Raw genomic sequence first — 26,860 nt, 5'->3', positions numbered from 1 at the left:
GGTCTTCCAGCTCTGGGTCTCAGCATGATAGCTGTCGTCAGGCCACCCCATAAGAGCCACTGGCATCACGCTCAGCAAATTTGCATTAAGAGTGATAACGGAAAATCCAACTGCTTGGATTTATAACTTCAGCCAATTGTAAAGACAGAAAGGTTCCTCAATGCAACACAAAGTATTTAATTCTCTGATAACAGAGTGAAATAAAGATAGCAGGGAAAAAGCAAGAGCTCACTATCAATGGAAACAGAGAAAGGGACACTGATATTTTAAGGCTTTCACCTTTAGGTTATAAGCCGCTTATCTCAGACTGCTACATACGTGGTCTCCTTGGGAACCGAGTCAGACAATAAATCAGATGTGCCAACATTTATCAGAAGCTCCAACTAGCCAAAAACATCAGCTCTCCTCAGAACGCCGAATCGGTTTTGCAAGATGCGGGGCCAAGCCTGGAGTCACTCTTGAGGCACGCAGCAGGGGTAAGGAACGCCGCTATTAAACTCAAAAGAAACCTTGCTTATATTCCTCATCGCCGTGTCCCCCTGGAGCCCCGGGCTGTGCCAGAAGCTTCAGAGGAAGGCGAAAAGAGAAAAAAAAAAAATCAACCTGGCATCGCATCGGCATGGTTAATGCGCACATCGAGGCAACGTCTGCGTATCACGTGCCCAGTGAGCCACAAACACAACCCTACCCATTCTCCTCACAGTTTGAAGCATGTAAGAGATTATTCTTGTCTTAGTCTGAACGGGGAAAAAAAAACCCAGCAATATATGGGTAGAGTAGTGGTAGGAATAAAAACAGCTTGAGGAAAGTCAGCAAGATCAGTGCATGAATATTCTCTAACTGCAACTCTCCTGCCAGACACAAGGAAAAAATCCAGACATTTCACATGTGCAAAAGCAAACAAAACAATCTCAACCAAATCTCTCTCTCAAACTGGTGAAAATTTCCCAACCAGTTCCAAAATGTTTAGCTGCTTATGTGTAACCAAAAGAATGTCATGGCAGGCGTTCTCGGGGCAAAGACCTCTGTCTCATGTACGAGAGATTTGGCCAGGAATTAACCAGGGGGAAAGCAATGGCAGCAGCGTTGCTTGGCGAGTCTTATTTATCCAGAAATCCTGACCCCGGTGGCACCAGACATACTTTGGTGGGCATGTGATGACTGGGAGCAAATGTCCTCAGTATCAGGGGAGCTGGGTGAGCACAACGCCAACGTCTGCCCAGGGCACAGCTTAACGCGTGGCCCAGAAGAGGAAAAAAGAAGTCACCCTTTCCCTTGAATGTTGTGAAGTGACTCAGACAATATATATCTTCTAAAAAAATAAGTAAAGCAGCTTAGACCTGACCTTAGGCCACATGCTGGCAACCGAATGTGTCAAGAGTGATGGTACCTCAGAGCCCCACAGACAACACATTTTGGAGCCCACCCGAGTGCAACCAGAGCCAGAAGAGATGGGATCGAGTGGTTTGGCGCGTTGAACCGCAGCCCCCGCGCGCACCCCGGCCAAGCTGCGGTGCTCCTCGGGAGAAACCGCACCGCAGCCCCCTCCCTCATCCCAGCGCTTCCAGAGACTGCGGAAACCATCCCCAGCATCCCTGCAGCCAGGCCGGGAAGGGGAGCCCCAGACCCAGGGGTGGCTCCCTGGCACTGGAATGCAGAGGGGAGCTGGGGAGGCTTTTCCCCACCCGGGAGCCCCTGCCCAGCCCGCTCCAGCCCCATTGACATCCCGACCATGGTGACAGACCTCAGGCTTTCCCAGCTGATGCACGGCCAGGCCCTCCAGCAACACTGTCCTGCCTGACTCCCCCAAGCACTGCTTGACCCCCCAACACTGCCCATATCCCCCCAGGCACTGCTTCTACCCCCACCCCAGGCACTACCTGACCCCCCAGCACTGCCCATACCCTCTCCCCCCAGCACTGCCTGACCCCCCAACACTGCCTATGCCCCCCCCAGGTACTGCCTGATGCCCCAACACTGCCCATAACCCCCCCAGGCACTGCCTGAGCCCCCCAACACTGCCCATAACCCCTCCAGGCACTGCCTGACACCCCAACACTGCCCATATCCCCCCCCAGTACTGCCTGACCCCCCAACACTGCCCATGTTCCCCCCAGGGACTGCCTGTACCCCAGCCCCAGGCACTGTCTGACCCCCAACCCTGCTCCTGCCCCTACCCCAGGCACTGCCTGACCACCAATAAAGCTCATACGCCTCTCCAGACACTGCCTGACCCCCCCAACACTGCCTGCACCCCTCCCCCAGGTACTGCCCGGCCCCCAACACTGCTGCTGCCCCTACCCCAGGCACTGCCTGACCCCCCCAACACTGCCTATACCACCCCCCCGGCACTGCCTGACCCCCCCAACACTGCCCATGCCGCACCAAACACTGCCTGAGCCCCCCCAACACTGCCCATACCCTCCCCCCGGGCACTGCCTGACACCCCAACACTGCCCATGTTCCCCCCAGGGACTGCCTGAGCCCCCCAACACTGCCCATAACCCCTCCAGGCACTGCCTGACACCCCGACACTGCCCATATCCCCCCCCAGTACTGCCTGACCCCCCAACACTGCCCATGTTCCCCCCAGGGACTGCCTGTACCCCAGCCCCAGGCACTGTCTGACCACCAATAACGCTCATATACCCCCCCAGGCACTGCCTGACCCCCCCAACACTGCCTGCACCCCTCCCCCAGGTACTGCCCGGCCCCCAACACTGCTGCTGCCCCTACCCCAGGCACTGCCTGACCCCCCCAACACTGCCCATATCCCCCCCCAATACTGCCTGACCCCCCAACACTGCCCATGTTCCCCCCAGGGACTGCCTGTACCCCAGCCCCAGGCACTGTCTGACCCCCAACCCCGCTCCTGCCCCCCAGCAGTGCCCCCCCCGCACAGCCGCGCCCCTGCGGCACCACGGCGCCACCTGCCGGAGCGCGGGGGGAGCACACACACCGCACCCCCCCGGGCCTTGGATACACAGTTGTTATAACGACCTTTTTTTTTTTTTTTTTTTTTTTTTTAAATTATTACTTTTTTTTTTTTAAACCACGGTGGCGGGGCAGAAATCCGGCCGGATCGGGCCAGCACGAAAGCAGCAAACAGTGCCGGGGGGGAGCAGCGCTGCTCCCCAGAAAATTAACAGCCCCCGTCGGGCAGGGAATCTCATTCCCGACTCCCAGCTTCCCCTTCCCGCGGGAGCTGCAGCTGAACCCCCTCTGAGGTCAGTCTCCGTTAGCAAAATAAGAAATGAGGAGAAAAGTAAAGTCTGCAGAGCCTCAGAAACGGTTCATTTCAAGTCTTCCCTGAAGTTTTCTTCTGCTTAGTCTTTTAATTTGACTTTACAAGCCTTTTTGCAGCTGTGTTTTGACTTTTGGTGAAGGGCAGATTTTCCGTAGCCACAAACAGCTTCAAAATACCGTAACTGCCATTACCTCGCCTTCCCTGGCCAAACCAAGATAATCCCTGGGGAATACGATGCCTGGGACTTGGCTTCCCCTTGGCAAACCTCTTCTCTTGGAATTTGTGCTGAAGTTCAGCGCATACTTACCAGGCTGTTTTCCCTCCGAAGTACCATCAAGTGAATAATGGGTAGCGGAGAGCCATTTAAATCCAATTAAATAACTCCTTACCTCTTCCAGACTATCAAAAAGAAAGAAAACAGCTATGGAGGGGTCATCCAGAGAGAAGGCCTTTAGCAGAGCTAATCATGGGTGTCAGGATTTAAGAACACTGAAAAAATGGCATTCCCAAGTTAACTAGCTTTGATTTAAGTTCTCATCCCCTCTGCAGCACTGAGCTTTTCAGGAAACAAGCAATCCTCAGGGACCGCGTGGGAACAAAAGTGGTCTTTCCCCATGGGAATTCTGCTCCCTTTTTCCTGTCCCCTTCTCCCCCCTCAATCATATTGTGAATTTGAAATGAGAAAAAGGCGATTACGCAGGATGTCAGAAAGGCTGTGCTGCTTTACTGCGTGGCAGGGTGGATGCTTGGGCTCGTCTTAAATTTCCCAGGTGGGACGGGTCATTGCTGCTGCCTGGCAGAAAGGTCACCAACCCTTCCCAGCGTGACCCTGCCCTGGCAAACACCCACCGACTGGTCGGGACTCACTGTCCCCTGGCTCATCAGTGCCTCAGCCCTTCCCCTTGAACAAGGGCTCCCCAGGGACCCCGACTGCTCAGATGGCGAGAACCTCGAGGGGTGAAATCAGGAGCCACCCAGACCCCTGTCCCTGGAAGCGCCAGTGTGGGACCAGCCGAGACCCCTCAACACCCCCCAGCACCCCCGGCCGGGCAGCTCGGGGCTGAGCCACCCCACGCTTCACTCCAGACAGCCCCACAAAAGCAGAACTGTTGAGCTGATTCACTTTGATTTCCTCCATGAACACCCAGCCTGTCTGAAGCGAAGCAAAACCAAGCAAATGAGATGAAGAATGAGTTTTTCAGAGGCAGCAGAGTCAGGTCCCGATCATTAACGCTTAGGGAGTTTTTAGGCATTTCCCAACACCATCATTGTGTTTCTCTCTCTCTGGTGACAGACTCTGCTGCCGCTTCACTTCTCTCTAAACTGAAGTCCAAGACAAAACAACAATAAAATTCTACGTTTAATCTAACACGGCCTCCCAGCAGTACGCACTTTGTTGGAACTTATTAACCAGCTCCCAGCTTGTTCCCTGCATAATCAGTTTGTACTTCAAAGTCTTCGCCAGCAGACAGAGCTAAATGATGGTGTTAAATTCACTCATGCATAAAATTAATTAGTTTTGGGGCAGGACAGTGGATATTGGTTGTCAGAAGTTGGGATATTAGTCGAATGGTGTTGCCCAGGGCTCTGGGGACCTTTGTCTCTTCCCAAGCAATTCTTCCTGCTCTTCTGTCCTGAACATGGTCTTTCCAGTGGGGCGGATGGGAAGAACTGGTGGGTCCCTGCGGAGACGTCTTCAGGAGCAGCGGAATTATCCTTGAGTGGAGCAAAAGGCTCTGCCTGCTCCCAATAAAGGCAGAGGGGCTGCTACTGGTCCCACACTTGGCGTAAACACACACTTGCGAGATCAAGACGTGTTAAACCAGATACCAGTTGCTGCTGCAGAAATCACCCAGCATTATAATTCCCCTTAAAACCACCGCGCTCTCCGAGCTGCTCTGCTCTCCACCCGGGGATGGCCAAGACGTCTCAAGGCCAGGTGTCCCAGGAGGTTGTTAGTCAAGTCTAGGGTTTGCCAGGAGCCCAGCCCGGCTGCTGGGACTGTTCCCTGCTGCCAGGGGATTCTGTTCCACGCGAATCACCAGGAGGGAAAACAGCATCTGGCTCCTCACCCGCTGAAGCAATCCGCACAGGTCACACCGGGGAGCTGTCCTTTTCCCCGGCATCTCTGGTTTCCTTCTAGGATAATCCTTTCTCAATTAGCTTTTGAGGACTTAGACATTAATTTAATTATTTTTAAGTCTCACCAGCGAAGCTAACAACCAAAGAGACCCTGGACGCGTGAGGCATCAGGGGCAGGTTCAAGCCTCCTCGCCTCGCTTGGCTAAAGACAAGGGATTTAGCAGTGATTTTCACATTTCATCTTAATCCAACAGTTAGCTGCAAATCCACCCCCCTCATCCAGGCTGTGCTCGCTCTCGCCTCGCTGCGACGGGCGCGATGCTTCGTTAAGCCTCGGGCGGGGGGGTTTGATGCCCTGAACGGGTATGAGCGACCCGCGAGGGGAGCCAGCAGCTCTCTGCGTCGCAGTCCCAGCCCACGCCAGCCCCGAACTGCTGCCAGACCCCGGAGATGTCCCTTTGGTGCTCGCTAGCAAGGCAAAAGCTCCTTAGATGTAACCAGGCACAGTCTATCCACTAAACACGGGCAAGTACACGGCTCGGAAAGGCCCGTGGCAGAACCACCATCTAATTTGTTAACAACAGGACGATGGTCAGAGCGTGTTCCCTCTCATTATTTTTTTTTTTGTTTTGCCAAACAAAACTCTGTAAAGCCTCAAACCACCAATGCACAAAAACCCAAGCATCTGTCGTCCCCCCCTGCCCCTGCTTTACCCAGGCTCTCGCCCACCCACTTCTGCCTCCCACCCAGCCTGCGAGCCCCCCTGCAGACGGGGATGCAGAACACATGTAATTATTTTCTTGCTGCTACAGCAATACCCACATTCTCATGCCCATACAGGAACCCTAAAAAAAAAAAAATATCAGCCATTGATGCTTGACCTGCATGTTAATTTGGCTCGTTTTCGAGACACCAGCAGCTCGGTGAGACAGGGAGATAATGGAAAGGCCACTGAAGAAATCCATCGATTTCAGTCTGTGGTTTCCCTACCAGCAGGCTCTCGCCACAGACTGCGATTCGCTTGCATGATGAAGTGATAATCCATTACAGCCAAAAATACCGGTCCACAGATCATCTGAATTGTAAATGATAAAACTATGCATTTGGCAGGTTCCAAAATGTCATTATTCTGATACAGGGGGCAACATTTCCCATTTGCAGCAGTGCTAAGTACATCCTCGTGGCCTTTCAAATCTGTTGTGCAAATGCGTATGGAAATAGCTTTTAAGAGATGCCTTGGCAATTAGCACCGTACACGCAGGGAAGAGTCGGAGACAAAGCAATTGTCTGCTCATGTTAAACAGTGTCCTTTGGAGACACACACACCAGACTGCCACAGACTAACCCAACCCTTGGCTAAAATAATCCTTTCAATCTATGATCTGCCTGAAAAATAAGAGGTATATTCCTGCCGCGGCTTTTACCTTCATTTGCCATTATCAGGCACTTAGAGGCACCAAGTCAGATACTTCTTAAGATCAATTTCTGAGGTGGGGGCAGAACCATTTCTATTCCATGCGGCTTGAATACCTTATTGGACAATCTGCATGAAGCGAAACAAGTTGCTTTTACGAGCTGGAGATTGTTGGCTTTACCATCAAAGCAATCGACCATTCTTAACCACTGCCATCTCCCCAGAGAAGTCCTGGTCTGCACCGAGCTCTTCAAAAACAGATGGACAATCTTACTTGTAGACCGAAAATACCAGTTTCTGCCAGTTCTTCACAGGAGCCCAAAAGGAATCAGAGGTTGTACTTCAGGATAAAAAAAAAATATGAAAAATTGAGATGCAGAAGAATATTCAGATGTTTATCTATGGATCCCTGGGGGATTTAAACCTGATTTCCCATTGAGTTGGATAATCCCCTGAACATTGGAGCATACACCTGAGTGAGGTGACACCCCCCACCTCTAACGCTAACAGTAGTGGCCATAATCCTAAATTATACCCGCAACAAGCGTCCATCTGATATCCCAGACGCTGGGGAATGGTGTCCGTGGGGTTTTCAAACCCACGCAGGGCAGAGCATGGGGAGAACACGGCTCCGCACGGTGCCGCGGCTGCTGCTGGGTGCAGAACGGGTCCCGCAGAGCCTGCCCTGGCCGGCAGCGCACGCTCCGCCACCGGCCCTTCAGCCTCAGCACTGCTGGTAAGAGCCTGGGCTGCCTGGTCTGACCCCAGCCTCCACCCCCCCGGCAGTACACGGTGTGCAGCCGCTGTACTTTATCACCTCTTCCTCAGACACCCCACATCGGGAGAGGATTAACGAGCATTAACTGCCTCCCCGAGGGCTGCCATCCCGCTGCCCTGCCTGCCGGAGAGCCCAGGCGAGAGCAGGCTGAGGATTAACTCTTGTCCTAACCGAAGGACAAAGCGGCGCCGGGGGGGTGTTGATGAAGCTGCAGGGGAAGGGCTCACCACGCTCATGCCAGCCCTCAAAGCTGGTGCCCGTTCCCACACGGACAGTGGGGACGGCTGTGTCACAGCCCTGGGCAGAGCGGGTGGGTGGGAAGGGGAAGGACTCCCCAGTAGGGGGTGGGGGGTCACCTGCCACCAAACCCACTGCCGCCATCCAAAGGGCCGGATCATAGAATGGCCTGGGCTGGAAGGGACCTTTCAGGTCATCGAGTCCAACCTTCAACCCAACTCTGACAAAACCATCACTAAACCGTATCTCTAAGTGCTGTGTCTACCCGTCTTTTAAATTCCTCCAGGGATGGTGCCTCAACCGCTTCCCTGGGCAGCCTGTTCCGATGCTTAATAGCCCTTCCAGCGTACAAATTTTGCAAAATGCTTGCAAAGCTGAAGCTGCATCTGCAGCTCACACCAGGAGAGTCTGGTCCCCTGGGTCACAGTCAGAACAGACCTGGGGCAGCATCTCCTTCAGCATGCAGAGCTGAAGGACACGTGCTCTCCAGACATGCTCTCCATGTCCAAGACCTCCACCCCACCAATTCCCACCACAGCAGGGATCGTCAGAGCACAGTAACGACCAACGCATTGCCAAACAAAGCCAGCATCCCGGTGTTACAGCTCCATCAACGCTACAAGGATCTTCTGCCCACAGCCATTTAATTAGGAGAAGCAGGCGGCATATTTAGAGCACAGCTTTCCGCTTCGTTTGCAGGAACCGCAGCACAGGGAGGAGGCAGACCATTAGAGCTATGTTTCCTAGGAGATTTTCACACACCAAGATGGGGGGGGAAGAAAAAGACCCACATTTCATGCAAGCTGGAGGCAGCAATTCCACTGGCACTACTGATCCATTATGTCGAGCTAAACTACTAGTGAAACACCAATAATGTGCTTTAATTGGGTTTATTTTGTCCTATTCTCCACGTACGCAAAAAGGCAGCAAGAAAAGGAAAGAAGATGCTCAAACAGCTTAAGAGAAGCCACACGACTAATAGTAGTACTTCTGGTGGCCAAGACTGGCCTCTGTGAACTTGTCTTTCAGCATCTTAAAGTCCTTTAGCTTGACAGTCCAAGAGCGTTTGGGGTAACAATGTCAGGGCAGGTGAGAAATACCCCGTGTTTTAATTGAACGACACAAGCTGACCTCAGCGCTGGTCCCTCGCTGCGAAGCGGTCCCACCGACGCAGCTGCACAATCCCAGCCACATTTCCCTGGATTTGGGCACAACCTGGGCCTGGCTATCAAATAGGCGAGAACAACCTTTAATCACGAAGCCTTGAACTTTGCTTTAGCAGGGAGAGTACAGATTGCTGCAGACATTTTCCCTATGATTCATCATTTTCTAATATATTGTCCTGAAGCAGCTGCTCCTCTCCTTTCATAATCCTGATTGATGCCTCTCCTACCTGGGAGGCAATGGGTTCTGAATAACTGCAGCATCTCCAGCAGGCAAGGAGGGAACAGTAGACAAAGCAGATCTGAGGTCACGGAAAGGTTCTTGCTCGCTTCCCGCCCACCGAGTATTGAGATTTTCAATTAAATGTATCTTAAATCCTGTGCTCTCCTTGGTCTGCACCGAAGGGGAGGGAGGAGGGCGAAGGCAGCAGCTCCCTTCCCGCTCTGGAGCGTGGGGAGCCTCCATCATCCCCGGGACACTACTGCAGCCCCAACGTCAGCTGCAGCCGCTGGAGGGGGATGTGGGCTGAAGCGGCTGTAGATCACAGACTCGCAAAATAGTGGGGTTGGCAGGGCCCTCTGGAGATCATCCCCTCCAGCCCCCTGCCAGAGCAGGGTCACCCAGAGCAGGTGGCACAGGAACGCGTCCAGGCGGGGTTGGGATGTCTCCAGAGACGGAGACTCCCCCACCTCTCTGGGCAGCCTGTGCCAGGGCTCTGCCACCCTCACAGCAAAGAAGTTCTTCCTCGTGTTGAGATGGAACTTCCCATGGTTAAGTTTGTGCCCGTTACGCCTTGTCCTGTCCCTGGGCACCACTGAGAAGAGCCTGGCCCCATCCTCCTGACACCCCCCCTTGAGGTATTTACCAGCGTTGATAAGGTCCCCCCTCAGTTGTCTTTTTTCCAGACTGAAGAGACCCAAATCCCTCAGCCTTTCTTCATTAGAGAGATGTTCTAGTCCCCTCATCACCTTCATAGCCCTTTGCTGTCCCCTCTCCAGCAGATGCCGATGCCCGAAGCAGCCCAAGCACCCCCATGGCCATAAACTGCCTGGGGGGCCAGCTCTGCCAGCCCCACACGGGACCGGAGCGTGGGAGTCACCCATGCAACCACTGCGCGTGTCCTAGCAAGGTGCTTATTATAAATAACACAAAACACTTCATCTCTAGAGGCTGTAGGGCCTGAAAACCCCACGTGCAGATCAAACCTCCACTGCAGACAGCAAAATACAGGACCTAAAGCAAGTGCCGCGGTGCGACCGCTGCCGTGGTGGCACTCCTGACCCGCGCAGCCGTGGCCCGGCTTGTCTGTCTGTCCGCTCCGGAGCCAACAGACATAGATATTTTCCCCACAGCAGCCTGTCAGGAGACGACAAGAAAAAGCCATTTGTTTCCAGCCTTGAAATGTAATTTTGCGTTTGTTTTTTTTTTTATTGTTATTGATTTTAAGGCTGTAAATGCTCTGGCTGTGTCTGGTTTTTAAACGCTAATGATGATAACAGCAAAAGGAGATGAGGGAGCGGGGAAGGAAATTGAAGCATTTCACAGCTACTAAAGGCTTTAGACATCCCTGGCTATACAAGGAAACCAACAGGGAGAACGTAAGGATGATAAACAAGTAATTTGCCATCTCGACGATGCCTGTAGCTTCAATTTTTCCCTCTGGCAGTCGCCTCTATTTATGCAGACTGTTTCCACACACGTGGGTCAAATGAAAAGATGCAGCAAAACAACACAGAAAAAGTAAACCGTAACAGAGTTATCAGCTGCGGTAACACCCCAGGATTGGATTTATTTCATCCCGCAGAAGTCCCCTGGTGCTCTTCCCCAGCCTGCAAAGGCGCTTCAGGCTCACCTTGCAGACCGTGCCAGGGAGGGAGCCTGGTCCGACCCCCCCGGCGCAGGCTGGCTCGTCCCCGCGGGGCTTGGGGGGCCCGGGTGCTTCTGGGCACAGTTTGGGGACACTCGGAGGGTGGGGGTTGGGGAGGTCAGGGCTGTCCCCTGGGTCGCCGGGAGCCACGTGGAGGACGAAGGGAGCGATGCTCCGAGGCAAACTGGGCTGAGACGCAGCCACAGCACCCCCAGGGACGGCAGCTCGGCCCCCCCCTCCCAGTCCCTCTTCAAGGCAATGTTTTTAAGCACTGACACTTTAAAATGTAGCTCTTTAATGCAACGCTGTCAGCTTTTGTTATTCCGCTTGCCAATTTTTACGGCTTCGTGTGGATTTTCCATTAAAATCAAAACTGCTTGTTCTGCCTGGCAGTGGCCCGACGAGGCAGCGCTTTGGGGCATTTGCCATGTGTTCAGCATATTTATTTATGCACCCCGACAAGCTCTCTAATATTAAGCAGGATCAGAGGTTTTAATTAAATGGAAAAAAACCAAACCTGAATGAGGGAAAGAGGGGGAGGAAGAGGGGAGACTGACTGACACATCTGGCTTATAATTACCTTAAAATTACAGAAGCTCCTGCCTTCGTTTCCCAGAGCCGTACGACAGGTGATTACACCCCAGTTTTCTCCCTATGGAGCGCAATAGGAGTCACAGTGCAAGTGTTGAGCCAGGTGCCCTTTTAGAGATAGTTTAGTATTTTGGGGCATTCCACGTGGTTTCAGGACAGACCAGGGCTGCGCTAAATCCCTCAGCACTCGCAGGAACGGCTGCGATCGCATCCTCCGCTCGATGACCAGGCTGTGGGGAAACGCGTTTCCCTGCTCAGACAGACACCATCAGGTCACTGTTCTCAGAACTCTTCACAAACGGTGCAAGCAGCTAAAAAAACCCCAAATTATATCCAGTTTTCTGCTTCCAAACTCCTCAAGTCTCAAAGAAACGAAGGAGAGCCCGACATGGCGTTAGGTCAGTGGCACGAGCGAGCTCGGCTTTTAAAGGTCTTGAAGTCTTTAAGAACTGGAAAGTCTCAGCAGTTTACGCTTTTGGGAGGTGGAAGTCACTGCTGGCTTAATTTTGACAGAGAGTTGGCATTAAAAGTAGCATTAGACACCGGGAACTCCCAGCCCTCATCCCTGCCCTCAGCCTTTCCAAGGAGACGATCCCAAGCCGCTCTGAAGCGGTTGCAACACCATTAATTTTACAGCAGCTGAACCAGCGGGACGTGACCAGGACTCGCTTCTTCCTGACCTGGGCCACAAGAGCCACTTCAGTGATTAAACGCTAAAGACAGGCCGAGGATGCCTTGTGCTGTCAGCAATAGAAGTTTAACACCATCACACGCCACAAATACAATATTGGTGCTGCAAAGTGAGCCAAAGCAGCATATAAACCCCAAGCCAACAAATTGCATTTATTTATGTAAGCAGTAAGCTACCCACAAAGCAAAGTAACCAGCTAACGTGCCAAGCGATTTAGCAATCGCAAAACCTCTACCTCTGCGCTCTCCAGTACGAGAGCACGGGATGCTGGTGAGAGAAACAGCATTTTGTGTGCGATGCTCTACGGTGTATTGGTGCTACCAGCTGCCAGAAATCATCGCTAATACAGCATCACCGCAACAAACTGCATGTTAAGAGCTTAGAAATCCAGTTATACGTCCCACACCTCAGTATTGCACCCAGAGGGAAGGAAAGAAACAGGGACCGTGTGATGGCAACGTTTCAGGGCTCAGGTCACACTGCGGCACCAATAAGCAGCTGGCAGAGCCCTAAGGGTGACCCTGTGTGCGCACCCTCCCTGTGCCGGGCATACGAACCACCCGAGCGCAGAAAGATCAGAGAGTCACAGCATGGTTTGGGTTGGAAGGGACCTTAAAGGCCACCCAGTGCTACCCCCTGCCCTGGGCAGGGACACCTCCCACCAGCCCAGGTTGCTCCAAGCCCCGTCCAACCTGGCCTTGAACCCCTCCAGGGATGGGGCAGCCACAGCTTCTCTGGGCAACCTGGGCCAGGGGCTCACCGCCCTCACAGCAAAGAATTTCTTCCTGAGATTTCATTCTATCCCCCCTCTTTCAGTGTAAACCCTTCCCCCGCGCCCCATGGCTCCCCTCCCTGATCCCGAGTCCCTCCCCAGCTTTCCTGGAGCCCCTTTAGGGACTGGCAGGGGCTGGAAGATCTCCCCGGAGCCTTCTCTTCTCCAGGCTGAACCCCCCCAGCTCTCTCAGCCTGTCCCACAGCAGAGGGGCTCCAGCCCTCCCAGCATCTCCGGGGCCCTCCAGAGGCGTTACCAGAAACCAGCAGCACTTTCCTCATCCCGCAGCACCCCCAGACGCTGCTCCCCGGGGCCAGGCTTGGGGCAAACAGCCTGAACAGCTGCAGCTGGGTGGGGCTGGGCGGGGCTGGGATAGGGTGGGTGGGGCTGGGTGGGGTGGGGCAAGGCAGGGCGGGGCTGGTCCAGGAAGGGCGGGGCCGGGCTGGGTGGGGCTGGGATGGGTTGGGTGGGGCAGGGCAGGGCAGGGCTGGTCTGGGATGGATGGGGCTGGGCTGGGATGGGTGGGGCCGGGATGGGTAGGACAGGGCTGGGTGGGGTGGGGTGGGGTGGGGTGGGGTGGGGCCGGGCCACCAGGCACAGCTGGACCATTCCCTCTCAGGGGCTCCCAGAGCACCAACCAAACCCGCAGCATCCTCAGTGAGCAATTCCCCAGTTGCCGAGTGGGAGAGCCCAGCCCTGGCCGTGCGGAAGCCCGTACAGCCTGGCAGCACTAGCCATGTGTCAAAATGCCCGGGAAACCAGCAAAAGAAGAGGGGTTTATTTTTTAATCCGTCTGCTTGAAAAATTTCTTCGCCGTGATAATCTCTCTCTCTCCAAAGAAAATGAATTTCTATGTTGCAAGGATCATTTTTTCTTTCGGGAATTAACTTCACTTTCCTCTAAGCGCCTTTGCAGAAGTATTCTCCCCGCAACTGAACTTAGGGAAATGTGGAGTAAAAGCTCTAACTCCGAGGGAATTGCTCCCAAATCAAACTGGTGCCAGCGAAAGCCGAGTCTGTCCTCAAAACCCTTTAAATGTTTCTTTCTCTCTGCAGAATCTGCCCTTCCATCTCTACCTTCATCTTAGCTTTTCATCGCTTTGTAGGGTTTTTTTTGCATTGCTCTCTATTAATCTTCCAGAAAATCAGCTGTCTGATCACAAACATAGAAAATTACACTATTCACTGAAACACCTTCCTATCTCTAACACCGGCACCTCGGCCAGGCACTTCCCTGGGATGGGTACTTTATATCCACGGGGTCGCTTATAAGGATGAATGTCTTTTAATTAGATACAAACTGTGCTCGTTTATGGTTATTAGAGGTGAGCTGCAAATCTTTATTCAGCAAATAACAGCCTTCTTGCAGGCAAGGTAATTGTAATATCACAGCCAGCGAGCCCGAGCAGGCTCTGGGAGCGGCAAAGCCCGCGCCAAGCAGACAAGTGCTGGGAAGAAGCCGTGTCGGTGCCTTTCTGTTGGTTGCTGCTGTCGTCTTTCCCCAGTAGAGAAAGGAAAAAAACACTGGAAATAGATGGGTGGCTTTATTTCTTATTGACAGAATTCAATAGCCGGTAGGGGAAAAACAAAGCCTTCATGTTGCAAAACAAAAGCGAAATTGTGTATATACACACAAACACACCTGTATTTGTATACGTATGCGAAGAAAATATTTTGCAATCGCACATCATGTGGGAAAACACATCGAAGGCTCAGAAAAGAGTGGGAAGGGAAGATCAGAAGAGGCAGCGAGGAGGTGCCCGAGCTGCCGGCCCCGTGCTCGGCCCCGGCTCTGCTGAGGCAGGGGGGACGCGGGAGCGTTTCAGCTGTAGCCTCATCTGTGTTTTCAGCCCCTTTGACTGCGGGTACTTCTGTTGCCCGTCACCGTCCCTCTGGCTCACACCTTTGCATAAAGCCTGCAGCCTCTGGGGCCTCTCCAGCTCGCTTCTCCCCACCAGCTTTTCCTTTCCCATGCGTTTTTTCCAGGCTCTGCCGCAGATGGGAGATGGGGCAAATATTGACGAGCAGAGGCAGGCGAACAGGATCCCGCTCCCTGCCTTTGGGGTGGATTTCTGTCGGGTGGAGTAAAACGACAGCGTTTAGCTGGGGACTAAGGAGGCAGAGTCAGGCTTTTGCCATGTCTCGGGCACAAACTCTGTCCCCCACACAGGAGGAAAGGGACAGCAGATCAAAACAGGCAGCCTCAGGATGTGGTGCCAGTGAATGATGTTTCCACTGACTTTGCTGCGGGGCTGAGACCCAGCTGCACAAAGCCGAGGGATGTCTGACTCCTGCTGCTCTGGGGGACCCGCACCCCCTCATCCCCCCGTGCCCAGGCTCTCGGGACAGAGGCTTCTCCTGCTGGGCCAGGAGAAGCCAAAGGCAGAGGTCTGGGGGGGTCTGATGAGCAGGGACAGAGCAGATGGGGGGCAGAGCATCCCTGCTGCAGAAGAGGGGATGCAGGGAACAAGGGTGGAAGTGCAGGAGGATTCCCAGCCTTTGGCTCTTGCCCAGAAATCACATTTGGTAAAAGCCCCCAGCAAAGCCCAGGGATCACAGCTCCCGAGAGAGCGGCAGGAGGGGAGCTGGGTCCCCGCTGCCGTGTCCAGCAGCGCTCGGCACAGCGGCAGAGCCGGCACGGTGGAGCCTGGAGGCTGGGGCCAGCCAGGGAGGGGAGCTGCCAGGCTATAAATCCCAGACCCGGGCAGGCGGCGTGCACACACACAGTGACCGAGAGCCACCGCCGGCAGACAGCTGCCCCGCTTCCCGCTGAGACGCGGGCGCTCGGACACCGCTCACCTGACTTCGACTGTTCTTGGAATGAAATGGCCAAAGCGATGCAGCCTCTGTAGCGTTTTCTATTGCTTTTGCTGCACTGGAAAAAAGCAACAAAGAGGATTCCCCTTCCTCCTTCAATTTACCAGCGCAGGGGGCAGAGGGGACGGACAAGATGAGCACTGCAGGGAGAAACAGGGATTTGGGAATGTTTAGTGCAGACGAGAGAAAGATCAAGGACTGAACCAGGGGCTCTTTTGCATGGAGCTGCCCAGCCAGAGAGGGGAGTTGCAGCCGCTCAGCACAGGCTTAGAGTGATGTTGAGGAGCACAAGGGTGGGGAGGTGACAACCTGCAGCGGTGGTGGGGACCGCAGGATGTCCAGATCCCCCGGCCGGGGTCAGAGGAGCTGGTGCAGTGGTGCTCAGGGGCAGCACTGACCCACAGAGCTCAAGCCTGGGGAGGCAGGGAAGAGTTTAACAAGGCATCAGAGAGGAGCGTTGCAGCTGCCTGTGCTCCTGCAGAGCTTCCCAAAGGGATGGAGCCAGGCTGGGACTGGAACAGCACTCATCGCAGCCGGCCTGGGCACGGCCAGGGGCTGCTGAGCCCCCAGACCCTGGCAGGGGACCCCAAGCTGGCCCTCTTGCACAGCCGGGACGAGGCACTGGCCAAGGCGGAGATCGGGGTGCTGGCCACCATCCTGGCTGTAGCGACCGTAGGCAACGTGGGGGTGCTGCTGGCGATGTACCGCCTGAGGAAGAAGATGAGCCGGATGCATCTCTTCATCTTGCACCTGGGGCTGACCGACCTGGGCGTTGCGCTCTTCCAGGTGCTGCCGCAGATGATCTGGGAGGTGACGTACCGCTTCTTGGGGCCGGACCCGCTCTGCAGGGCAGTCAAGTACCTGCAGGTGCTGAGCATGTTCGCCTCCACCTACATGCTCATCGTGATGACGCTGGACCGCTACATGGCCGTGTGCCACCCGCTGCGCACCCTGCAGCAGCCCAGCCGCCAGGCCTACGTGATGATCGGGGCTACGTGGCTGCTCAGCTGCCTGCTCAGCCTGCCCCAGGTCTTCATCTTCTCCCTGCGGGAGGTGCGCCAGGGCTCGGGGGTGCTGGACTGCTGGGCAGACTTCAGGTACCCGTGGGGAGCCCGAGCCTACATCACCTGGACCACACTGTGCATCTTCATCCTGCCCGTCGGCATCCTCACCGTCTGCTACAGCCTCATCTGCCACGAGATCTGCAAGAACCTCAAGGGCAAGACCCAGAGCGGTGCCACCAGCATGGGGGGACCCACAGCGGCTGTCCCTGCTGCTCCCTGCTCCTCCGAGAAGAGCGGGCAATGCCCCAGCGGGCAGCCCTCGCGGGTGAGCAGCGTGCGGACCATCTCCCGTGCCAAGATCCGCACGGTGAAGATGACCTTTGTCATCGTGGTGGCCTACGTTGCCTGCTGGGCACCCTTTTTCAGCGTGCAGATGTGGTCGGTGTGGGACGAGGATGCTCCTGATGATGGTGAGTAGTGGTGGGGATGCCGGGCTGCAGCCGAGAGCAGGCACACAGCATGCCCATTGCATTTTTAACAAGAGCTGTCTGTTATTTTGTCATTTTAAAAATCATGGGCGAGGCTACAGATTTGCTCCCCAGTAATATTTATAGAAAACAGTTTGCAGAGTCAAATCATTGCTTTCACCAGAAGTGCCACTGAAAAGCAACGGCTTCACATCGCCTGTAGGGATGTGTAAAGATGTCATGGGAATATCTTTGCCATGTGTGTCTCTTGCCTCACATGGGCATTTGCTTCAGGAGCTCCTGTGTTTGGTATGTGAGTGCAGGGAGGGTCTTCACTGCGCCAGCTGCTCCCATCCTCTGCCGGGACGGCCTCTCCATGCTGCTGGAGCAGCTCCTTTGCACGGAGCATCGAGTGGCCCTAAGGCTTTTGCTGAGCCAGCTGCCGAGGTTTCAGAAGTGGATTTCTGATTTCATAGAATGACTTTTTCTGGAAATTTTCTGTAGCTCTCCTAGCCTGCTCGTGGGTAGAAGGAACTTTATCTGAGATTGAAAGGCCTCTGGGAGAAGCTTTGACCAGCAAACAGGGTGAAGGTAGGTCCAAAAGCTGCTGGGTCTCACCTCCCAGCACTGTCCCTGAGATGTGCCCCAGCACATCCCCATCACAGCACATCACCCACCTGCAAAACAGCAGTCTCCTGCTGCAGTCTCCTACCCAAATAAATGCCAGTCAGATGGGATGGGAATGGGACACAGGATGCACGCCTGAGCCAAAAAGAGCCCCCGAGGTCCTGCCCATTGCGCAGTGGGACCCTGCCCAGCCTGATGGATGTTCAGCTCTCTCCCTTGCCTTCCCAGAGTCCACCAACGTGGCTTTCACCATCACCATGCTGCTGGCCAGCCTCAGCAGCTGCTGCAACCCCTGGATTTACATGTTCTTCAGCGGACACCTGCTGCAGGACGCGGCTCGCTGCCTGTCCTGCTGGGGCGGCCCCCGGCCCGGGCTGCGGAGACAGGCCTCCACCGGGAGCCTCTGCAGCAGGAAAACCACCATCCTGAGCCACAGCCACCACACCGGCCCCGCCGGCCTCCCCCTGCACGGGGGCTTCTGCCCACCCTGCGAGGAGGTGGTGACCGAGTCGGGCACACTCTAGGCTGCGGCACATCCCTCCACTGGGACAACTGCCACCAGATGTGACACCACGAACGTTGTCACTGCAGAGGTGCGCCTCTCCCCACCCGGCAGCATCTCATTTTGCAGAAAGCTGGGTGCCCAACCCAGAAAGCATCGCCGTCCATCTTGCCCTTGTGTGCCTGCTGCTGCGCACGCTGCATCTGCGGTGAGCATCGGGGCAGACGGACAGAGCCCCATCAGCATCCACTCCCCTCGGAGGTTAGGAAGCCTCTCACCACCTGGCTGCGCTCCCTCCTCCAGGAACACCTCACAGCCCAGCTATCCGCCAGGGATGCTGCACCAGGGTGTCTTCCCGGAGGGACTCGAGCTCTGGGTGTTCAGCAGAAGCCAGCAAAGCAGGCCGAGCACAGCAGGAGGCAACGGGGCTACATCTGCTCCAGAGCTGCCTGCGAGCAAGATCCTCACCTCCCATCCTCAGGGCTTTGCTGGCAGAGCAGACAAGGCAGACACAGCTTTCCCGTGCCCCAGGGCACAGCACAGGCTCCCCCCTTCTCTCCCCGCCATTGCCCTCCGCAGACAGGCAGCTCTGGGGCCGGACCCCTGCCCACCTCCCCGGGGACAGGGACGGGGCTGGAGCAAAAGCCACAGGGCAGAAATGTCCCCTCCTGTCGTGCACAGCCGTCCTGCAACCGCACAGCGGCATCGCGCCACGCTGGTGAGAGCATCTGAGATGCAGCACTGGCACCACCACCCAGCTGCTCGCAGTAGCCCTGGCCCAGCTCCAGCTTGCCCGGGCAGACCGTGCCTCCCTCCATGCCCCGTCACCCTCCATCAGGTTTCCTCGCAGCCCCCCCCGCCGCTGCTCAACAGCTGCTGCATCCCATTAAAGAGCTGCTCTCAAATTGCTGCTGCTTTTGTCTTATTTAGCAGAGATCAGAGCGCTGAAGCCACCCAGGGCTCGGGGACGGCTTCGGGGAGCTTGGGGGCACAGAAGAGTGGCCGGCAGCAAACCACGGCCCTGCAGCCCCATCCTGGCCCCTGCCCCTCTCCCTGCGTGTCGTGGGTCTCCCAGAAGCTGTTTTGTTTAAGACGAAAGCAGGAGGGAGACAGGCGAGAGCATCCCTTTGCTCTGGGAGTCGAGCTCAAAAGCTGCTGATGGGGGGTGTACGAGTGCCCAGCGAGCACCGAAGGTACCCAATTCCCCGCAAGCAAGGTGCATTATTCCCTCTATTATCACAGGCTAAAATCTGTAAAAATAAGACATTAAGAGTAAAGTTTTTTGAAATCTTAAGTTATTTTCACTTTTTAATCATCAAGCATTTAAATCAGTATTTCCAGAAACGCCCACGAGCTGGTTTTGGCCTCATCTCCAAAAACACACCTCTCCTGGCCTTTAGCAATGTTTCCCGGAGATTGTTTTGGGGTTTTGCACGTTTTCCTTCACGTGCCCTTCAAGTTGGGCCAGATCTGCACAACAAGGTCGTAAAACCAGGAGTGCCTGACCCCCCCGCCCCCCCCCCGGGATCAATACCGAATCAATCGTCTCACAACCTTTCATTAAAGCACATCGCTCTGAGCCCATCGGAGACGCGCTCGGGGCGGCTCCATCCCTGATGGAGGGGGGCTGTGCTGGGAAGCAGCGGCTCCGTCCCCCCCGACGGAGCTCCCAGCTATTGCGCAGCTCCCCTTCCCCGGCACTTTGAAAGTTTATTTCTTGTAATAACAAAGTGCAGAGCGATGGGAAGGACCCGGCTCCGTTCGCAGCAGCGATTTGCTGCAGATGGCGAGCCCCCGCCGCCGGGCACTGGCTCTCCCAGAGCTCGGGAGCATGAAGGTGACCTGGCAGATGTAATCACCGACAGGCAGGGGACGCAGCACCTCGGAGAAAATAACAGCCTTCGAGCACATCCCGTTCACAATCCCAAGCTTATCTCCACAAGCTGGAGAGCCCCCGGTTGCATTTTATTAGAGAAAATGTCAGTGCTGTACTTCGAGTCCCCTGGAAATTAAACCAATACTTAAGGAAAAATGTGCAGCCTGGTGCCAGATCAGAGGGGGGGCAGTGGCATGTGCCCCAGCCCAGGGCACTGACCCCCCCCCCCCCCATCCCCTACAGCTCTGCTGGGGAGATCCCAACCCCTGCACCCACGGCATTCGGTGCAGGGACAAAGCAGGAAAAGCAAAAGGTGGGAGACGGAATACCATCCCTCCCCGCGAGACACAGAGGGATTTGACTTGCCTACACTCACGTGGAGACCTGTGGTCCAGTCCCGTGCCCCCCACAGCCCAGAGGCACCAGCAGCCAGCCCAGGTCCTCCAGCTGAGGAGGGGGGATATAAATCCCCTGGGAAGCCCCCGGCCCTTTGCCAGCTGGGCTGATGCCTACGGCTTTCAGCTGGGGAGGAAGCTCCCTGTCAGGGCCCCCCTCCTTCCCCAGCCCTGGCATCCCCCCGATGCCACATCAAGCCGCCCACGTGGCCACCCCAGCCCCAGCGACAGCTCTGAGGGCGACGGGGACATGGAAAGATTTTGAGCATCAAAGGAAAAGGGGTGCAGGGGAGGGCAATGAACCAGGGCTTGTCAGGCAGTGAGGGCAAAGCTGGTGGAGAAACTGTATTTAAAAGTATTTTATGACAGCGATCAGCAAAGAAAGCATCATTCAGAGGAGATGCCAGCCACTTTGGGCGGATATTTGGAAGACCACTGCATTTCCCTCCTTGAGCTACATCCCATTTTGAAGGGCAGGGCGAGATGTTTCACTTGCTTTCATGAAATGAGGAAAAGGGCCACCACACAGAACCAGAGGGCACGTTTCAGCCTGGGCAGGAGGAATGCTTCCCTGCGCCATCCCACGCGCAGCAGCCTTCGGGGAACAGTGATGCATTTAAGTAAAATACCAAGGAAATTGTATTGGCGGGCTCGAGTGTTACAAGGAATAAAAGCCAGTGGGCGTCAGGCAGTGCCAGGCGCCGACCGAGGCGAGGGGAAGGGGAAGCCCCTGTCCCACAGCTGCCGGGGGCTCCGGGCATCTCCCTGTACCGGTGGTGGTCTGAGCCCAAACCCCGCCAGCAGCATCCCAGGAGTCACAGCTTCACCTCGGTGTACTCGATGGACTTGGATGCCACGGGGCTGGAGCAGGGCCAGAAATCCGCTTTCCTCTTCTTCGGGTCCACATTGACGTAGTCCACCCCGGTCTTCATGTTCTCGTAGTCTCCAGCGGAGGCTGGCCCGCGGCCTTTCCCCGGGAAGACCAGCGACGTGTAATTGAGGTTTTCTTGTGAGCAAGGGCCCTGGAGAAGCAGACACGAACCCCAGGTCAAGCACCAGCATCCACCCGGGGTGGCTTTGCCCTTGAACCCACCATTCAAGGTGCCCGGGTTGTGCCCAGGGATGTCCCTGACCCCACGGGGACATTTCCCTCTAAATGAGGAATGCTGCGTATGGCAGGTGACAACCACCACCCCAGCTCATTGAACCGCACTGAAGTACCTCACTGCTGCTATTTCGATGCGGTTTCATGCATTTGCCCCACCCCGTTGCTGCTCTGTGGGTCTCGAGCTGGGCAGGAGCCGTGGGGACATGGCGCTGGCACTGGCACTGCCGGCGCTGCGGCTGGGGTTGGTTTTGGCAAAGGCTCTGCCTGCGGCCGTACCTGCGGGTTGGACGGGCTGCTGTCCGAGTCCTCCGAGGTCTCCGAAGACGTGTCACTGCTCCCTTAAAAAGAGGAAATGTTACCACTGCCATGGCTACTTGGGGGAGTTAAAGGAAAAAAAAATAATAGAAAGATCAGGGAGAAAAAGTGAAACAGCACTCGAGAGTGAAAATCGGAAATCCAAAAGTGCGATCCCTCCCCTCGTCACCCGCCTGCCCGCGGGGAGCGGGGCAGGGAAAGCCCAAGGGGGGCAGGAGGATGCTGGAATTGCCCGCTGCCTTCGCCCGGCTGCTCGCTGCCTCCTCCTCCCCGAGACCGGGGGGTGAGGCTCTTCACAGCGGGTTAAGGCGGCGGGTATGGCACACACGCAGTACCGCACCTTTGTATTCGTGTGCCAGGACAAACCCCCGTTGCCGAAGGATCCCCCCCTTACCCGCGTAGGTCGGTCTCTGCGCCCCTTCCCCTGCCGCCGGGGAGGTGGGCAGCTGCTGGGGCTGTGCCGGGGGGCTGCTGCCGGCCCGCTCGCCGCAGGAATGGCTGGCTGCAACCGAGAGGCCAGTTAGAGCCTTGCTCCAGCCCCAGACACCGGCTGCGTCCCACCCACCCCGTATGGACACCCCCCCGCCGCCGGCTCCCCAAGCCCCAGCAGCGCCCCACAGCAAAGCCAGTTCAGCACCACAATAATTGTTATTATGTTTTGGAGCAAGCAAATATCCATCAATTCAATTACGGAGATGATTAAGCGCGTGCCCTGCTCTCCCACAGCGAAAGACTCCAGTGTTAAATCACGCCACCGGCGCCTCTTCCCGCGCAAGTTCGGAATGAGTTTGACCCGCGGGGCCAAGCAGAGCTGGGTTATGTACAAACGCGGGCAGCAGTTTTGGGTAAAAGATTTTCCTGCTGGTAACTGTAGCTTCATCTGAATTAATATTTTGCAAATGGATTCGGATGGGATTTTTCCACCGCTCTACTAACCAGAGCAATAAAAGAAAATGGTTTTGAAGCCACAATAGGCAGTGTAACCCTGTCCGATGCTGCCCACACCACACACAGCGGCTGTCGGGGCACCGTCCCCCGGCACAGCGCCGCGATGCTGGTGTCAGTCCCTGCCCCGACACGTCCCCGTCCCCGTCCCAGTCCCACCCGGTCCCCAGCCCGCCTGGGGGTCTGGCAGGTCCCTGGGGCGCCCCGACCCCCGCCCCCGTGGGCTCCACAGCAGCGCCAGTCGCTCCCCGAGAGCCAGCCCCAGATCAAGGACTTGGTTGTGCTTTACAAATCCCAAAGCTTTGGGCAAATGACTTTCGTTCTCTGAACTGGACGCTTGCGAGCGAGATGAGGAACATGAGACAGTAAAATACCTATTTTCCTGCTGAGCATGATGTATAGTGTCAGCAAGAGGAGAGCGTACAGGATCAAGGTGACAGCCGAGATGACAACAAGCATCCACCTGAACAGGAGAAAAATATATTGTCAAAGTTGAAAGAAAAGACCAAATTATTTTAAATCTTTCAGACACTGTTTGGCCGCCACTGCTTCAAAGTCTGGCTGGTTTGCTGGTACAGCCTTTGGTTTTGCTTTTTGTCTTTAAGGCGACATGCCCCGAAATCTGGGGCTTCGTTTTCAAGAATGACTAGTGCTCCTTTCCTTGCGCTTCGCTTTTGGGTGCCCGTCTCAGGCAGGGTTTTCGAAAGCCTCATCGCCGGCGGGGGGGTGCGCAGCGCTTGCTGGAAGGGAGAAGTTACAAATATGGCTCCTGCCAAAATCACAAGCCGTTTCTGTGGCTCGCGCCTGCGTGTCTGCCAGGCACGGCCATCCAGTGACCACGCGCTCTTGTCCCCCAGCGCAGCACAAAGCAGGCGCGGTGTCACCAGCGACGGGGGCTGCAGCATCCCCCAAGTGAGGAGCAGCATCTCCCAAGCGAGGAGCAGCATCCCCGGCCAAGCAAGGAGCGAGAAGCTGAGCAGAAAGATGGCCGGAGCAGGGTTATCCTTCCACCTTAGAGCGTTCCCCCCGCTGCAGGGGGGCCACAAAGGGCTACCGGCGGTTCTTTAGCCCGGGACGCTGTACTCACCACTCGCAAGTGCTCATCCTCCCTGCCAGGCGTCTCGGTGGCCGGTGTGACGCCCAGCGAAGCACGGGAGGTCTCGGCTGGGGGGGGACACACAGAGAGAGGCAGCCAGCCCTAGTAGCAATCAACCAAAATGGTCCCATTGAGCTGCACGCTGATCCGCGTCAACTAGAGACGGGGCTCGCCGCTTGCGAGCAGTGGTCTGACATCGCAGGCGTAAAATGAAGGCAGCCAGCCCTCCCCCCCTCGCGCATGCACCCCTCACCCAGCCCCAGACCCTCCCCGCCATTATCACTGGGCTTCATGGTTTTATTCACTGCCGTCTCCGTCATATCTGACACTTGACTGGGCTCCACCGCGGCGCTGATAGTTACAAGAACTGAAATTTATTCTTCTTGCTTTAATCCGCTCTTGGGTTTCTTTTTTCTTTTTTTTTTAAATCCACCAAAAATATTTGATAACTACAATCCGGAAAAAAAAAGACTCGTAGAAGAAAGTAGCCAAAAGGTGGCCAAGGGTTTGGCGTTGGGCTCTTGCTTCGGTCAAGATCCAGCCAGAAAGGTCAGCGGCCCTTCAACACCTCTACATTCAAAACGCCTCGGATTTAATTTTAGGTGAGCGCTTAAATCCTGTTGAAGTTAAGGGGACTTAAGGCACATAATTAAAAAACACATACGCCTGAACCGGACCCCTCGGCTTGGGACTTTTGGCCATAATATTCAAGAGATTTATAATACAGGACATCAATCAGGGGCATTAATTTTGTGATTCGTCACTTACGGAAAAGCACTTTCAATTTTCATTTGATGCCTATATACTTACTGTTTATAAATGGCTAACACAGGGAGCTTATCTTCAACTAAAGCTTCAATACAGTGATTAAAGGAGCCATAATAATAATAATAAGATTGATAGACTGATAGATAGATCGGTAGCTAGAGCAAAGGCATTATCCATCCTATGGATCAGATGCTATAATTTCCCCTATGACACGGTTCTAAGCGTAATTCATCAAAAGCTTTTCCAATAGCCTCGCCAATCTCCTGCGAAATTCCACTTACCCAAACAGTTTGGCAACTGCCAAGCTAAAAGTCCATTTCTTGCCGGAATTTTTCCCCTCCCTTATTGAATTGATCTGTCCTCAAATATCCTTCTCAAATGGCTGTGATTCTTAAATGGCTCATTTCCTATGGTGGGGCAGGAGGTGCTGCTGCAGCAGATAACAATCTGAAAAATGAGCTGTTTCAAAAGGAAATTGCAAAATAAGACCCAAATCCAAACATCAGTAGCAGGCAGCTTCTTTGCTGAGATGGGGTATGGCGAGATTGAAGAGTTGATACGCATATGTGTATTGAAATGTCTATTTTGAAGATAACAGCTAGTAAGACTCTGGCAGCACACGTACTTTTTTGGTGTATTAAGTAACCTGCTGTGAGCCTCCCCCCTCCAGCCCCCAGGGTATTAACCCTTTCTCAAGCCAGATGCCCCATTGAGATCAAGGCTTGTAGAAAGCTCCTACTTGGCTGGTTAGCGAATTCAAGTTGTCTACGCTCAACCTAAAGGTAAGAAAATCACAGGAATTGATTTAATTATTTGGTAATTTTAGTCCCCTTTGCGTCAGGCCTGGCCGCCCCAGGTAAAGCTCAGGCTGACAGCGTCACACGCCCGCGGGCATCCCTCGGATGGAGACACCAAACCCAGCTCTCGTCCCGACATACGACCCCTCTGCTTTCCCAGGCATCGCGTGCGACGGCCGCTGGAGACCGATATCCAACGGGATTTTACCTGGGGGACCAGAGCGTTCCGTACCTTCCCTTTCCCGCAGGACCTGGGCAGCTGGGGCCGTGGAAAGAGCAGGAATTAAGGGCGTTTTGGCAGCATTTTTGGGTTCCAGCAGTGCCGTGCAGAAGCCTCGCCGGCTCGGTGCCGGATGCGGTCTCGCTCTACCCCCATGGCCATGGCAGGAACGAGCCCACAAGAGGTTCCATGACACTTCCCCTCTGTCACCCGGCTCATTTAAATATATTTGGGTGTTTCTCTGCTGTTCTGCAGCCACTTCTGCTCTGGGGCTGGGGACACTGTATCCCTCCGGGTGGTTCTCCTTGGAGGTGTCCCCCCTCCTGCTCCATCTTCCAGCAGGTTTGTGCTAAAATGCGGCTGAGCTTCGCTGGAGCAAAGGGGTCCCCGCGGGGAAGGACCTCAGCCACAAGTAATTCAGTTGCCCCCCAAAAAAGTGCTCTGGGTGCTTCCAGGTAAAAGTCTTCTATAGGGGTAAAACATTCTAAATCATAAGGGACGTGGTCCCAGAGCCTGGCACGGCTTGGTGTCTGCTGGGGGTGAATCAATGGGCCTCCACCTGCCCATTTTCTGCAAAAATTTTCTAGTCGGTGGTAACTTGCTACATCACTTAAAAATGGCAGGGTGCAAACGGCAGAGTCGTCTCGTCGATTCGCAGCAGATTTGGGGAGCGCTGGGGGGGCCGCTCGTAGGAGCTGCCTTTGCAGCTCTGGCGCCGAAGCAGCGTTTTGGTGCTGGAGACGCCCTGCAGCAGCCCGACCTCTCCTCTGCTTCTTCCCCGGCAGGAGATGGGCAGGGAGCGAGGGACCCCCCTTCTCGCGGGGTCCCCCACTCCTGGGGATGGTGCCCGCCGGCGTTTAAACATCTCCATCAGCCCCACGCTCCCATCGCAGTGCTCTCCCGGGGAGAGAACATCCCAGCATCCCAGACAGTCCCCAGGGACTTTCTGCAGGCAAAAAGAAACCCGTGTCGAGAAACTCTACGTACGCCCCCGCTGCCGGGTTCGCCCCCAGGAGCTGCATCGCAAGCTGGGGTCCCCTGCCAGGTCCCCACCAGTTGCTGCCCACGTCCCCCCCACCCC

At 55.2% G+C, this 26,860-nt stretch overlaps 2 protein-coding genes across 5 annotated transcripts; one reads left to right on the top strand and one right to left on the bottom strand.

The window, feature by feature from the left end:
- Positions 1-16,039: 16,039 nt before the first annotated feature.
- AVPR1B (arginine vasopressin receptor 1B) lies at positions 16,040-18,355 on the top strand. Its single transcript, XM_063356619.1, has 2 exons — positions 16,040-17,133; positions 17,986-18,355. The coding sequence occupies exons 1-2, from the start codon at positions 16,155-16,157 to the stop codon at positions 18,279-18,281; spliced, it is 1,275 nt and encodes a 424-aa protein (XP_063212689.1). The 5' UTR covers positions 16,040-16,154; the 3' UTR covers positions 18,282-18,355.
- Positions 18,356-20,430: 2,075 nt separating this feature from the next.
- RHEX (regulator of hemoglobinization and erythroid cell expansion) lies at positions 20,431-25,923 on the bottom strand. Of its 4 annotated transcripts, none has more exons than XM_063356641.1 (7): positions 25,792-25,923; positions 25,044-25,221; positions 23,986-24,096; positions 23,273-23,361; positions 22,348-22,455; positions 21,915-21,976; positions 20,431-21,552 (listed from the first exon to the last, which is right to left on the bottom strand). In XM_063356641.1, exons 3-7 carry the CDS (start codon positions 24,000-24,002, stop codon positions 21,346-21,348), a joined length of 483 nt encoding a protein of 160 aa, XP_063212711.1. In that variant the 5' UTR covers positions 24,003-24,096; positions 25,044-25,221; positions 25,792-25,923; the 3' UTR covers positions 20,431-21,345. The 4 variants fall into 4 exon arrangements, with proteins under 4 accessions (XP_063212711.1, XP_063212712.1, XP_063212713.1 ...); XM_063356642.1 differs by having other exon boundaries at positions 25,768-25,899; XM_063356643.1 differs by lacking the exon at positions 25,044-25,221 and having other exon boundaries at positions 25,768-25,896.
- Between the last annotated feature and the right edge of the window lie 937 nt (positions 25,924-26,860).

This window comes from Chroicocephalus ridibundus, chromosome 20 (genome assembly GCF_963924245.1).
Source record: "Chroicocephalus ridibundus chromosome 20, bChrRid1.1, whole genome shotgun sequence".
Lineage (NCBI taxonomy): Eukaryota > Metazoa > Chordata > Aves > Charadriiformes > Laridae > Chroicocephalus > Chroicocephalus ridibundus.
This window is presented reverse-complemented; position numbering and strand designations above follow the sequence as displayed.

Coding starts and splice junctions, on each gene's coding strand:
- AVPR1B (XM_063356619.1), top strand. CDS start 16,155: ATGGAGCCAGGCTGGGACTGGAACAGCACTCATCGCAGCCGGCCTGGG. Junction 17,134..17,985: donor CGAGGATGCTCCTGATGATG/GTGAGTAGTGGT, acceptor TTGCCTTCCCAG/AGTCCACCAACGTGGCTTTC.
- RHEX (XM_063356641.1), bottom strand. Junction 21,977..22,347: donor GCAGAGACCGACCTACGCGG/GTAAGGGGGGGA, acceptor CCTCTTTTTAAG/GGAGCAGTGACACGTCTTCG. Junction 21,553..21,914: donor GCAGCCCGTCCAACCCGCAG/GTACGGCCGCAG, acceptor CTGCTTCTCCAG/GGCCCTTGCTCACAAGAAAA.